The sequence below is a fragment of the Centroberyx gerrardi genome, chromosome 23 (assembly GCF_048128805.1).
Source record: "Centroberyx gerrardi isolate f3 chromosome 23, fCenGer3.hap1.cur.20231027, whole genome shotgun sequence".
In the NCBI taxonomy this organism is placed as follows: Eukaryota; Metazoa; Chordata; class Actinopteri; order Beryciformes; family Berycidae; genus Centroberyx; species Centroberyx gerrardi.
The window spans coordinates 9,418,115-9,433,081 of NC_136019.1; the positions used below are offsets into that span (position 1 = coordinate 9,418,115).

General features: G+C 43.0%; 2 protein-coding genes across 2 annotated transcripts in view; one reads left to right on the forward strand and one right to left on the reverse strand.

The window, feature by feature from the left end:
• Positions 1-6,694, forward strand: part of rbpjb (recombination signal binding protein for immunoglobulin kappa J region b) — a 52,220-nt gene extending 45,526 nt beyond the window's left edge. Inside the window, exons 10-11 of the mRNA XM_071908113.2 lie at positions 246-349; positions 2,080-6,694. Of these exons, the coding sequence (XP_071764214.1) occupies positions 246-349; positions 2,080-2,404 (429 nt within the window). The 3' untranslated portion in view covers positions 2,405-6,694. The remainder of the gene's footprint in view (positions 1-245; positions 350-2,079) is intronic.
• Positions 6,695-7,127: 433 nt separating this feature from the next.
• cckar (cholecystokinin A receptor) lies at positions 7,128-14,434 on the reverse strand. Its single transcript, XM_071908114.2, has 5 exons — positions 14,143-14,434; positions 13,009-13,260; positions 10,283-10,544; positions 9,806-9,933; positions 7,128-9,528 (listed from the first exon to the last, which is right to left on the reverse strand). Exons 1-5 carry the CDS (start codon positions 14,267-14,269, stop codon positions 8,930-8,932), a joined length of 1,368 nt encoding a protein of 455 aa, XP_071764215.2. The 5' UTR covers positions 14,270-14,434; the 3' UTR covers positions 7,128-8,929.
• Between the last annotated feature and the right edge of the window lie 533 nt (positions 14,435-14,967).

The window sequence follows — 14,967 nt, forward strand, 5'->3', positions numbered from 1 at the left end:
TTTTCACATTATTTCAGGATTTTTTGGACACACAACCCCCCCTATTCATTTCCAAAAGGAGATTTCAGTTTCTCTATTCCTTCCTGATCCAAATCCCTCGCTCATCGGCCCTCATAGTCTTTTGTTAAATTCCAGAAATTGTCTTTGCCACTACTAAGTAAAGGTCGCAATTATCAAGTGTCACAGCATAGATTTTACCCTTTTATATCAGTGAGGTAACTAGATTGTCCTGTTTTTGCGTGCAGCTAAATGGTGGTGGGGACGTGGCCATGCTGGAGCTGACAGGACAGAACTTCACTCCAAATCTGCGGGTCTGGTTCGGAGACGTCGAGGCTGAGACCATGTACAGGTGCGCCTTTGCTTCTTTTTTCTTTTTCTTAGCAGTCATCTGTATAGGCTTTTATCTAAGTATATTATGATATATTGATACTGAATGAAGTGTGATGCAACCGTTGGCATTATGTTCTACAGTCCTGGTTCTCTCAGTATTATTTTCCCTTCCTCCTGCTTTTAATTTACCAGTCTACCTGAGGGGATTTTTCCATTATTTTTGGGCAACACTCAAACTGAGATCAAAGAACCAAACAAATCACTGGGGCTAGCGTTTGTCCCTTTTTTCCTATTAGCATTGAAAAGTATCATTACAACTAATTTGACAGATATATTAGTGATAAAATCCCACGTTTTGCCTCTCCAAAGTCATACAAAAGGATATGTTTTAAATTGAATGGATGTAATGGAAGTATGAATAACTTGGTATTGTAATTTAGCTAAAATCATCCTGGCCTAAAAAATGCTCAAACATGAATTATCTGTGAAATGCACTCTTTTGCTCGTACTGTGAATGAATCATGCATGAAATATACACCAAGCTCCTCAGAACTTTGGCAAGAACCCCCCACCCAGATTCTGTCTGGTCCTTTTATCCACTGCTAAAAGCACTTGAGTCAATTAAAAAAAAAAAAAAAGGTCCCATCAGGTTGTGTAATAGTCGTCCACATCAAAGCTGTGCAGTGGTTAATTAGCTTTGAGTGAGCCACAAACTGATTTAATAGCTCAGGTACCGTGATGTTCAAAAGACACTCTTGAAAACGACCGCTGGCTTAAGTATTTCATGTTCCGCTTTATAGACAGATTAGGTTTCCTGTGTTTATCAGTGCCGCCCAAGCAGGATTAAGTCATAGACATGGTGAAAGACATGAAAGACCCCGATGACCACTGTCAGCTAAACAGTGGGACCTCCCAGACGACACGCTGTACGCAGTGTGGGACACCGCAAGGTTTTCAAATCCCACCGAGACAAACTGTGACTGAAATGTTTTGGCACGTGTCACCTGCAGATTTGTCCACATGCATGTTGTCTCCCATTGTCCTGAACTGACTGATAGACTGTGTCGGGACAATGCAGGCCTATCTGAGCTTTATATTACAGAAGCGTGCAATGGCATGTTTTCATTAAGTATAAAAATACACTTTTTTATGATAGATTCAGGTTCTTGTTTGTGATCAGAGAAGTGTCCACAAATTAGTATTAGATTTATTTACATGATATATGTTTGCCCAAGCTGGATCCCTTTTAACTCCCCTGTTTGAGGTGGCACTTCTGCAATAAAGGAAGATTTGTAGAAGTGTAGAGAAAAAACCTGAAAACGCATTCATTTTTGGAAAGAAATGTCAAATCTATCATTATCATTTATAAAATATAGCGGATCTAGTTTTTAAAAGTGTTTCAATCAAACCTTTTCAATCAAGGACTTCAAGTACCTGTTGAAAGTACTTTAACGACATCAAGTGGCTCTTCCCAAAGTACCATAATTAGTTTTCATTTTGTGCCACTGTGTAAGATTAGGTGTCACTTTTTCAAATGGTGGATATATCATTATTAACAAAACTCTTCAAGTTGAGGACAAAGGTGACAAGTGTTTGTGCAACATTTCATATCAATGACCCTAAATTGTTTCACTGACAAAAGCAGAATATACAACTCAAACAGCCGTCCTTATATATGGTGTTTCTTTCCCCTCCACATCCTCCCCAAACACACACACACACACACACACACACACACTCACTCTGCAGGTGCGGGGAGAGCATGCTGTGCGTGGTGCCCGACATCTCGGCCTTCCGCGAGGGCTGGCGCTGGGTGCGGCAGCCCGTCCAGGTGCCCGTCACGCTGGTGAGGAACGACGGCATCATCTACTCCACCACACTGACCTTCACCTACACGCCGGAGCCCGGGCCGCGGCCGCACTGCAACGCCGCCGGGGCCATCCTGCGGGCCGGCAACGCCAGCCTGCTCAGCAACAACAACAGCCAGGAGGCCGGCCCCGGCGTCTACGGCCCCAACAGCACCTCCAACGCCGGCGTCACGTCCTCCTCCACCGCCGCGGCTGTGGTCTCCTAACGCACGCAGTCGCCACACAATACAATACGCCTTGAGAGCAAAATATACCAGAAGGTATATAAAGACTATGGGAAAAAAAACAAAACAAAACAAAAACTGACTCTCTCTAAAGTGCTGCATATTAATTTTGGATTTAAAGAAGCTGAAATGGAAAAAAAAAAAGAAAATTGGTGGGACAGAGGAGCAAATGCAGGGGGAAATTTGAAGGAGGAGTGACATCACACGTTGTCAGCCGACGGGAATAAGAGAAAGTGCTCCTTGACACACGCACGCCCTCTGCAGTGGTTTCTTAAGGGACCTGCCTGTCCAGTTCTGGTGTTGGGAATGAGTGAGTTCCTGCCGGTTCAGAGCACCAGCACCTTTTTCACGGCTGCGAGAACGGAAACCACGACAACAATACATCCACCGTGTACAAAAATTGTGTTTAAAGAAAAAGTATATTTTTTGCGCCGCCCTGCTTCCCCCCCCCCACCCCCCGCCCTCCCACCCCTTGGTTTATTATTCCTTTTTGTTTTATTTTTTATTTTTTATTTTGCATTAGTTTGTGGTATCTGAAAGGGGGCTGGATGTATTGTTGTTGGAGGGAGCGCGAGGATGCAGAGGGACACACATAAAACGTGACGATGATAACAGTTTTTATGGACCAAGGATCTTGTATAAGCTTTAGTAAAGGTACATTTTCTCCATACCTTTTTTGTATTAAACATATAGTACACTTTTGTTACCAAATAGTTTCTATTCTTCCTCTGAGCTTGGGCTTTTTTTCCCCTTGAGGTCCAAAATCCCAACCTGTATATTATTGCGACCTTACTACAAATGCCTGCTTTTTTCAGTCTTTGGATGGAACACTTCATTTCTTTTTTTTTTTTTTTCTTTTTTTTTTTTTTTGGATACTGTTGCTTCTTCTGTTGGGGAAAAAAATCTGAAGTCTGGGTTGTTTTTATTTACATAACCGAAGGTTGTTGTTTTTTTTTAATTGGGGAATAACCTCAGAGGGCCTATTTTTTATCATTGGTTTTTATGAAGTCTTTAAAAAGAAAAGCTTTAAGCAACGCCTCTGCCTTGCCTGCAATACTCTATGTGCGCTATGTCTCCTTTGGAAAGTATACACGTCAGTACATCTCACATGGAGCCATAGGAACGTTTGCAGAATACGTCAAAAACTAGACTTCCACGGTTACGAAAATAGTCAGTTTGTCATTTTCACAAGTATGTAATAAGCGTAGTCATTGACTTAAGAGGATAGCCTTAGTACTGTATATTATTACTGTGTACGCAGTCAAAAGAATCACATATCTAATATCACATATCTGTTCTCAAAATCATGTTGCTCTATTTGGTCACTTACCGTATCAAATGATGTAGTGAAACCTGTCATTATTCTCTCTAAACCGCGCCTATAGGTGTCTTCCAGTGTGTGTGCTGTAGTTCTGGTGGCATTCGACTTCAACGGTGTTTCCAAAAGCGCATCCGTGCGTTCAAGACAGACACTTCCAATTTGATGTGGCCTTACCGATAACTTTAGTTTCAAAAGTACTTCACTTACTTGCTTTTTTGCAAAATATCTCCTGTTTACTCACCTTGGAAGAACCTGTGTGTGGCACAAAAAAAAACAAACAAAAAAAAAAACAGCTATTGCCTCGCTTCTCATCACAGGAGCTCATGTCTATTTGACCTCATACCAGCCGTAAATCCATCGTCACGCCGCGGCTCCAAAACCACCTTGTCATACGAAGCAGCCTTCTGAAGGATCTCTTGGCCTTCATTTTGGTGTATAAGTACAATAACCCCCCCGTCTTTTTATTATCTTGCGGTGCGCGGCGCCCTTCACTTTTGGTACAATGTCTCGCGAGCGCTGTAAGCTCTTCTCAGCCTTCTTAGCCTTTTGAAATCTCCTGTGGTTTTCACTTTGCAGAAACAAGTGTGTGTACATTGTGAACTCACTGTCCGAGAGTAGTGGCACTTGTCCGTGTTCATGGCGATCGAGTCTCCTGTAGAAGTATAAAGGCCTTCTATATGTGTGTATTATCGAAGATGTGCATTTCCAAACATACAGCAATATTGTACAGGTCATTTCTTTTTGTGTCATCGTTTTGTCTGCCTGACCACTAGTTCACCAGCCAGCAAGTGTGTGTGTGCGCGCGTGTGTGTGTGTGCGCGAGTGTGTGTTTTTAAGGTGTGTGACTGTCATGTCTCGCTATATAGTCGCTATAATGGAATATAGAGTCAGACTCGCTCCATTTCAAAGTGTGTTCCAACTGCTCATGTTGCTCTCAGACAAATTTACTTGAGATTCATTGGGTTCTGCTGTCTTCCACCACGATCCATATGGACAAAAACAAAGTGATTATTCTCTCCCGCTGTCTCATAATTGTGGACAAACATTCAAAGGCAATACTTTTGATCTTAGTATTACAGTACAGCTGTATACGCTTCCGGGGAAACAACAACAACTACGACACTGTAACTTGAATGTCTGCATAATGAAGTATTTTTGACTTTTATCACAAACCCTTGAAATAGGCAAGGAACAAAAAGGATTCGCTTGCACCCCTTCAATGTAAAAAAAAAAAAAAAGAAAAATTTAAGTTATGCCCCCATTTCGCCACCCCTCTCCCCCCCCCCCCCCCCTTCCTGTCCGTCATTATTGATGTTAAATGTTTTATATTGTAATATTGATATTTTTTAAATTATTGGTACAAAGTCTCCCCTTGTCTTATTCAGTGTCAAAAAAGAAAAATAAGTGCATTATTGCCCGTGCTGCCTAGTTTGGCCTGGGAGTGTATTTTTAAAAGGCCGCTCCCTGTCTGTCCTGGAACTGTTGTCAAAGAAACAGGTGCTATGGTGGGTGTTGTAGCATCGAAACCAATTTGCGCTTCTTCACGCTGATGTGAACGTTGATCTTCTGTGATACGCTGCGGGTCAACCTGAACCCTTTACTCTGCAGGATGGAGGTCACCAAATCTTACTGTAGATTTTTAACTTGAGTGTTTTTCTATGTCTACTAGGGTGAGCTCTAAATCCTATATGAGTTTTAACATAGCCTCTATATTAGCATCACCCCCCCCCACACACACCCTACCCCCCCCCTACTCCTCCAGCTTGGAATATTTTTTGGTTTTGTTTACATGCTCAGTTGCCTCTTCAGGCTCCTCTTCATCACTCATGCCTGTGCGAGTCTGAACAGAGCGCCGCACGTGCTCGAACAGAGAGGGAGATGTGAGTATTTTTCAAAATGCGTCCCTTTGACAATCCGAGCTGGTTTCACAGTTTACAGTTTAGCGTTTTTCTCTTAAACGTGTCTGGAGTGTTTAAGAGAAAGGGGAGGACATGCTTCTTCTCCACGTCTCACTTCTAAAGGGGATGATCTGTTAAAGGGGTCGACAAATGTTACATGCCTTCGTAAACGCACGCTGTATTAACCTGGCAGCAAAGCTTTCAGAGAAATGGGGGAAAAAAAAAAAACGCCATCTCATTAGCATTTGCGATGCTTTTACAAAATATCTGTACTTAACTGGTTTCTTTCTCTTTTTTTGTGTGTGCGTCCGGTCATAATATTTGTTTTACTCTTCCAAAAGCAGCTGTTCTCGTGTTTGTTTGTTTTTTTTATAATGAGCTCTGAACAATGTATGTATCCTCTAATATGCCAAATGTCTTTTATAATGTAGTTTTCATGCACTGCTAAACAAAACAGGGCAGAGTGAGAGGCAGCTTTAAACAAATAAAAAGGAGTGTGGAGCCCTTCTCTGTCGCACTCAGCCTTACTTCTCCTTAAGACTATTTGGCTGTTTGCACTACAGAGCGCTAACCTTTCTTTTTCTCTCACACATTTCATCCTCACTCTTCCTTCATGTCTATGTGTGTACGTTTGGAATTTTCTCACTTCCCCCCCCCCCTCCTGTACATGCAGCTTGTAATGCTTAGCTTCGCTACAGTCGGATCACTTTTTTGTTGTCATTTTCCCCTCTTCTTCACATGTCCTTTCACTATCTTTCACTCTCACTGTATCTGTGTATTATCCTAGTAATGGTAAGCAGAGGTGTCATTGTGGTAGTATACTCAGTGCTCAAAGGGTTGCTGATGGTAGAAACCTGTGCCGTTTGTAACATTTAGCAATAACGTCAAAACAAGGGGACGGTTTTTTGATAACATACGATAGTTTGTTTTTTGTACATATTGCAGCTCCAGATCATGCTCAAATCTGTATGTCATTAAAAGAAAAAAAAACAAGAAAAAAACTTGCAATATTGGCATAAAAAATGAGAAATAAAAAAGTGATATAAAATCTCACTTTGTGTACGTTTTTTTAATTTGTGTCATTCAGAAGCATATGCAGGTAACTTACAGCTTTTTGCAGATTACTCCGGTCAAGATCATTCTGGTTTAAGTTGAGTATAACTGGAACATGAAAGATCCAGATTTGTGACCTTCTCCCTTCAGTGAAGCATTGACACCTACTACACAAATCTACTTGTATTTTTGAACATTTAGCTGAGCCATTTTCATACTGTGCCCCTCAGGTGACGGATGAGGCGGGTGGTGCGTCAGGCTTCCACCGAGCCCAAATGGAGCTCTTATCCCTGGGAAGAAATCCCAGCGGAGTCCCCCTCTCTGACTGGGAGCTAATGCCCTCTGTCCTTTAGATCCACTCTTATTAAAGCCGTTAAAAGCACCAGGTTGCTCTGCCTAAGTCTTTGTAGGAGCAGTTGCACATCGGACACTCAAGTAAAGGTCTTTATTTGGGCAACCAGATGTTGATTATTCATCGATGGGCTATGTGGATGGGCTGTGGGTGTATACATTACCAAGAGAACACAATACTGTTTGTTAGTATAAGAGCATTTTCAGGACACTTTCAGCTGTATATGACAAACCAGCAAAACGACTGAGATTATGCAGCTTCTCCCTTCAACAGATGACTTTTGATGCGTGACAGGATAGCATAGTATGAGCTGAACGTCTGTGAACACACTGGCCCACAGGTTCAACTGACAGACTGTGGTCAAAGTAGTTACATTATCATACAGTAACACAAAAGATGAGTTTTCCATTTTGTTTCAAACATAAGTAACGATTTACGGAGCAACAGTAAGGTCATATAATTACATTGCAACAAGGAAACAAAATGAAAACAAATTGCTACATTAGCTGCTGTGTTTAACAATATGAATCGATGGAAAGCAGCTGAGACGGACAGGTAATGCTGGGAATTTGTTCTTTGAAGAGGGGAAGCAGGTGTCAAAAGTCCCACCGAGTGATAAGGCTTCTCCATTTCCCATAGCACACACAGTACAACCATGAACACACTGGGTCAAGGGCGAGAACAGAAGTGTTTGCGCTAGAGGATTGTTTTGAAGCTACGGAACAAGGTTAAGGTACAGTGTGATAGGCAGAGGCCGCTGAAGACGGATAATGAATGTCTATTTACAAACATGATTGAATTTGTCTACCATGGCATCTTAAAGAAGTGAGGCATACCACCAGAAGCTTTTGCAAATAATCTGTAGCGTTTGTCTTTACCTTCTTGGAGCACCAGATGGGTGGGGTTTACCACACCGGGACGATTCTTATAGTCGAAGCAAAGTTGAGGATCACACAGAAGTAATTTAAACTGACTTTCATGTAGTCTAAACTTTCTGGCACTCATTGTGGAGTCCTATGTGGCAAACCCCACCCACCTGGTACTCCAGGGAGATTAAAACAACCGCTATGAATTGTGTGCAAGGACTATTTTAGTCTCTGTACATAGTTACAGATTGCCTACGCAGTGACCAGTGACTGTGGCAGAGGAACAACTACTAGAACGTGTCTAGAGAGAGAGTGAGTGAAGAATTATGAAGTGCACGGACAGATATTCCGCTCCATGAAGAAAAGGACAGTTCCTCGCTAAGTCAGACTTGAGATCTTACAAGGCTCTGAGTGCTGATCAGGCATTTGACAGAGACAGCTTGGATGCTGCAAGCTTCAGGAACAGCAGAAAGAGGCTACCAGAGGTGTGACCAAGTCAACTTTGCTTTGTCCCAAGTCAGTCTCAAGTCTTGAGGCACAAAAATTTGGTTGTCTGGTGGAATAAATCTCATAACTTTCAATCTAAGTCATTTACACAAACACAAGATCTTTTGTCAAGACTCTAGAAACCTTTTCAAGTCATCAAAGTACAAGTCAAGTCTCAAGTCTTCTCTTCATGCATTAAGTCAAGTCTCAAGCAATTAAAATTATGACTCGAGTCTGACTTGAGTCCAAGTCATGTGACTCGAGTCCCCACCTCTGGAGGCTACATGAAATCTGTTTGTGTTGCAGGGCTGTGAAAGCACTGAATGTAGCTACACCACTTCTGCAGCACGGTCATTAACTATTGTACCGATGTCATGTCACACTCCAAGCTAAAGCAGCGTATTTGGCCGTAAGCTAGTCCTACAAGCGCTTCGAGGGCCTTACATACAAACAAGATGGTACAACACACCACAGCTCCTCTTGGAGTCTTTGCACTCGACTTGGCGCTCTTACATACATCATCAATCCGGTTCAAGTCAACTCGCTCCAGGCCGACGCACGGATGCCGCTGTACGTGAAGCGCGTGCTGCCTCCGCTCGGCTGGGCGTGGCCGTTCTGCTCGGTGCTCTTCGGCCGCGCTCTCACCATGGCCCCCTCGCCTCTGGCCATCCCGCTTCCGGCCGACCTGCTGAAGCCGGCGCCCGTGCCGCCGCCACCGCCGCAGCAGGTGAAGGTGGCCAGGATGCCCTGGCGGAAGCGCTTGTTCATGAAGCAGTAAATGATGGGGTTGACGCAGGCCGAGGTGTAGGACAGCAGGTGGATGAAGGAGATGGGCGCCCCCGTCAGGCGGTAGGCGGAGCGGCGGTCGAACGCCTGCCACGCGTTCACCACAAACACGGGAGTCCAGCACAGGAAGAAGAGGAAGACGATGACCAGGAGCATGCGGATGACGCGCTTCTTGGCCATCAGGTTGGCCGTGGAGTTGTTGCTGCTAACGCGGCCCAGCTTGGCCTTGCTGCTGGAGTTGGAAATGCTACCTGTACTCACTGTCATGCTCTTCTTCTTGGACGGCTGGAGGTAGCAGCCATCGCTGTCACCTGGCTTGATGCTGCCGGTGCTGGGTTGCCTCTCTGTGAGGGGATGGAGCATGAGAATACTATTAATACTATTATTATATTATAAGCCAAGAATGGATGGATACAATTTTATCCACAGAATGCAAAAATACAGAAGTAGAAAGCCTTAGATAGAGCCATGTGTGTCAGATAAGACCTATGAATGGTAGACCTTCCAAAAAGGTCAGGGCTGGGTTTCCGAAAAGGCAATTTAGTACGAAGTCACCCACTTATACGCCAAACTACGCAGAAAATTTTGCACTGGCCCAGTTGCTGTGTTTCCTATTCATACCTCTGCTGGATTTCCTACTGGTCAGCTCAAACTTGATGCCCCGGTACAGCTCCACAGAGATGAGACCGTAGGCCGTCATCATCACTATCCCAGGGATCAGGAAGAGCATCAACAGCAGAGACACGTACCTGCAAGAGACAGGCCAAGCAGTTCTTAGGAATAAGTGAAAGGAAATGAGCATTCAGTGTATCTAATCTAAATCAATATCAGGTGTTTACTATTAGGTGCTTTTCCTACTAGTAGAGAAGATCAATCACTAATTGAAGATTTGATTGTTTTGTGTTCATTTCTAAGGGTCAGATCTGCTGGGATTAACAGAACTGTCGTGTGTCATCCCAGGTTCCCCCAAGTGGCCGTCTCTCCCCAGCTGCACCAGACATCAGCAAAATCAATAAGGGGCCATCTGAAATGGTGATTGGGCACTTTCTCTACCAGACAATCTGAGCGAGACCCTGAGGGGACACCGGGCCGGCTCACCAGGACTGCTGGATGACATCATTGGGCCAGACCAGACGGCACATGTGGCCGGTGCTGTTGTTGAGGCGGGTGAAGGGCTTCAGGGTGCTGGAGATGGGGTAGGGCAGCATCAGGATGAAGGACGCCACCCAGGTGGCGGAGATGACCTTGACGGCGTGCGACTTGGTCTGCCACGTCCTGGAGGTCAGCGGGTTGCAGATGGCGCTGTAGCGCTCCAGGGAGATGGCCACCAGGTTGAAGGTGGACACACTGACTGACACACCTGCAGTCAGACCAGGTCACTCATGTCTTAGACAACAGATAGAGTTACGTTCAAAACCGCTTGTAAAATACCTGATAAACACACGCCTGTGAGCACATAACTGTTCATTTGAAAATTCTATATACTATATATTCTATATTGCTTGACAGAAGAATAACATTTGAATAATAATAATAATCATCATCATCATCATCATAATATTATTTATTCACTGTTAGAAAACAAGGTACAGCCCCAGTGACAAAAGGTACAACTCTGTACCTTGTTTTCTCAGTGCTTATAAATATAAGTATATGAATAAATATATATTAATGATAATAATAATTAATCAGAACACCTCCTGTACTTTCCTCTTTCCTGTGAAGCACGGCCTCTCATGGCTTAGTGCTTAGATTTGGTAATGAGAAATAGTTTATGAATTATGACACTTACAACAGCCATTATACATGAAGATGTGTTTGAAAATCTATGTATGTATCTAGTAAACATCCTATTAGGACAAGGAAAATATGGGTGGGTGGGTATGGGTATTGAGGGTTTCACTAGTCAACTTTTTTCAAATTTCTACACAATGACATACATATCACACTTCTATCACTGTTCAGTGCAAAGAGAATCAATTCAGAAAGATGGAAAAGATGGCTGGAGATAAAGGTGCATATCTGGGTATAAAACTCGGACAGTATGTCATTCTTGTGTTCAGAGCAACTCCAGACTTAATACCGGTTTACATTGCAAATGTATAGGTCTGACTGTATTGATTTGACCACACCAAACCATAGAAATAACAGTAATTTCTTAATAATTGGGTGATTTTTTTTAAGGCCTGCTTGGTCTTAAGTGGCTGAGCATGATTTGTGCTTCAGCTTTCTGCCAGATTGAGGGAAGATGTTATCCCTCAGCTATGGGCTTTGTAACACTTACAGTGGTTGGCATCCTAGCAACATGTCACTTTATTGACTGTAATACTTGTGATGGCATGGCACATTAATGATTTGTCAAGGTGAATTTAACTGCTGAGTCAAGACAGAGGACATTCTGCACTGTGGGACCGTCACAAACCCACTCTGCTACCAGCTCAGTGTTAACAAACTCAAACAAGAAGACCTATAAATACACCCAAACTATCGCGGTGTATGATCCTAGAGGAGAGACGCATAAACAGGTTATCCTACGTATAGACAAATGAGGTAATCACCCTGGATGACAGCGCTCTGATCTCACTGCACAGCTAAACACACCGACAGGAAGCAGCGGGGATGAAAATGATGTTCCCAAAGAAACCATAATTGGATGAAACGACAAAATTAAATATCGATAAAAGTACGCCATCCGTCATTTTTTCTGGGCACCCTAGGGTTCCAGGACCCGACTTTGAGCACCAATTGTGTTTACGCTGTAATAGGCATTAACAGCCATTACATAGGCTTTATACAAAAAAAAAGGAAAACAGAAGCATATTCACACAGATTTCCAGACATAGAAAAGCTCTTAACCCAGCAGTCAATTTTCTGGACGGATGCTGCGGATATTTCTGTGGGGGGGGGGGGGGGGGGGGGGGGGAGTGGGGTGCTTCAGGTAAATCTGAGACTTTTCAACAACAGACTGACTGTTTTCCTCTCACATACACTATGACCAGGATTTTTTATTTTTTTATTTTATAGCTCAAGCTCATTAAATCCCTAGAATCATTTAACCAGTTTACATTCCTGGAGACAGGAACAGGGATGCGAACGCTGCGCAGGACATGGCCTGAGATGACTTCGTTTGGCCTCGCTCCAACACATTAATACAATTACCAGTGCAATAAACAACATAAAATAATTATTCAGCCTGGAGATGCAGAGTTGAACTGTTACATAAATCATTTTTCTGCAGGGAAAAGATGGTAAAAGTCTCTGGGGATATCTGAAATGACCTTGAATTAGTGGCCAACTGAGCATCAATGTTGAACTTTTACACATTTAACTCAACTGGGGTGGGAAATTTACGATACGATACAATGCGATATTATATGATACAATATAATACAATAAGATAGGACTTTATTGTCAGATTTCTCTGAAATTTGTTATGCATCATAGCAGCTCTGTTTTAAAAAAGAAATACACATCATACACAGGGTGAACACACAATCACATTGCACATAAAACACATAATCACACTACACTCAATTTCACATAAGCATCAGAACGGCAGGTACCCCTATATTGCACTGAGCCCATATGGGGATAACACAGGATACCTGCTATTCTGATGCTTATGTGTAATTTGGTAAAGTTTAGTTGTGGCTGGTAAGTTTGTTCAATCTCTCAGTCACTTTTGCAGGAAACTAAAACCATTTTGGAGGCTCAGTTCTATTCTAAACTTCTATCTGACTGTTAACACAATGAAAGAGGATTTTGGGATCTACTAGTTTGCTGTCCCAGAACTCAAAAACCTGCACTTCTCTCCACTCACTCACCCATGAAGTACATGACCAGCTTGCACATGCCAGTGCCGAAGACAAAGTCCCTCATGAGGTTGGGGATGAGGGTGAAGGGGATGCAGACCAGGGACACCATCAGGTCGCTGATGGCCAGGGACAGCAGGAACAGGTTGGTGACGGTCCTCATGCGCCGGTTCCTCACCAGCACGGCGATGATGAGGCTGTTGCCTAGGACACTGAGGAGGAAGATGAGGCTGTAGAGGAAGATCCGCACAGTCTGGTTGATGTCTGAGAGGAGGAAGAAGAAGAAGAAGAAGACACGCAGGACGACATCAGCAGTGAGAGGAGACACAGAGACAGACATACAGGTGTGGTTAGGTCATTTTGCCTAAATACCATTTTGACTGAAACAGTGAAACAGGTGGAGAGAAGACAGTCATCACTCATTTGGGAAACCTCACCCTACCAGTCAGACTTCTCTTTCTGTCTCTCCCTCTTTCTTTCTCTTTCTCTTTCTCTCTCTGTCTCTCACACACACACTCCCCTCTACAAGGTACTTAGATTCATCTGCACCCTATAACCAAAAATCACCATAATATTCCCAAATATATATAGCTACGTCTAATAATACATGATTTAGTATATCGTTTTATCTCCTATGGTATCACTAAAAGCCTATAATAATCCTGCGGGGACTTATAGTTTTTTCTGCCATATTGTAGTGTCATAGTATCCCCTTAAAGGTTATCATAGGATTGCGAGAGTTTATAAGCTTATGAGAAAGTATCACCGCTAATTCTGATAATACAGTTTGTGCCGTTAAATTCTGCAGCCTATGCCAATTAAGTACAGCCTGTAATTGCAGTTCAGAACACTTGACTTTGTCTCTATGGACATAGCCTACGGCAAAATATAGTAGGCTATATAGATTAGAACACGCGTACTGCACACTGGCGCAAAAATGTCCAAAGCCTCGCTCTTTATGCATAAACTTGAATCAAATGGATACATTTTGAGTTAAAAGACAACAAATTTCAGCACAACATAAATCTGTATTTGTTAGCAGTCATGCAATCAAAGTTAAACTAATAACACAGGTTATAGACTAAAAATAATGACTATTGTTTTATCGCTCTTGGATGAAAAATGTCGAGAAAAAACCCCCAATACCTTTCGGCTCGGGTGAAGAGTCCTGCTCACTCTTGCACTCCGAAATATTCTTGATCCCAAAGTTGCATAAAATCTTGTTTAAATCGGTCGAATTTATGAGCATGTCGTGTATTGTAAAAGTCTCCATGTCGCTGTCTCTCCTGCGCTAAATCTAAATCGCCACACGTGGAGAAATCAGGTAAAATCAGTGATAGAAACAGCACGGGTCATGCTCTTGCTGGAATAAAATGCTCCAAAGGATCAACAGCGGCTTGTCAGACTGTATCTTTCCTCTCAGTCGAGTTGAGTATGAAGAAAGGAATCTCTTTAGACAATATTCTCTGTAGGTTTCCGTGCGCTCCCGGTCTGGTGCGGTGCGCTCCGGTGCGCTCCTGCTGTGGCAGCCGCTCAGTATTTGAATATAGTGAGAGGAACACGCGGACGGATCGCATTCTTGAGTGTTCAGCCCGCCCTTCCAGTCTGTGCAAGAACAGTCAGTAGCACCTTGTACATTTTTTAAATAACACCCAATCGTAATTGTAGGACTATAGACTATAGTCATACGGTACACGGCGTCTATAGAGTTCAGGATTGCAGTAATGTTACTTTTCCCATGTAGTGTAACAGATTCAATTACAGTAATGTATCACAGGTCCCAAATAAACTAAAGTTGTCACCCCCTCTCCGCTAAATACTACCAGATTTAAGTTGAATTATCCAAAAACGATATCTCACCCCCCATCCACGGATTCTTTTTTTTTTTTTTTTTTTTAACCATAGCCTCATATATTGAGCTAGAAGAGAAATGGTAGAACAGTTGACTTTCTCTGGGTGAAACTATCCCCA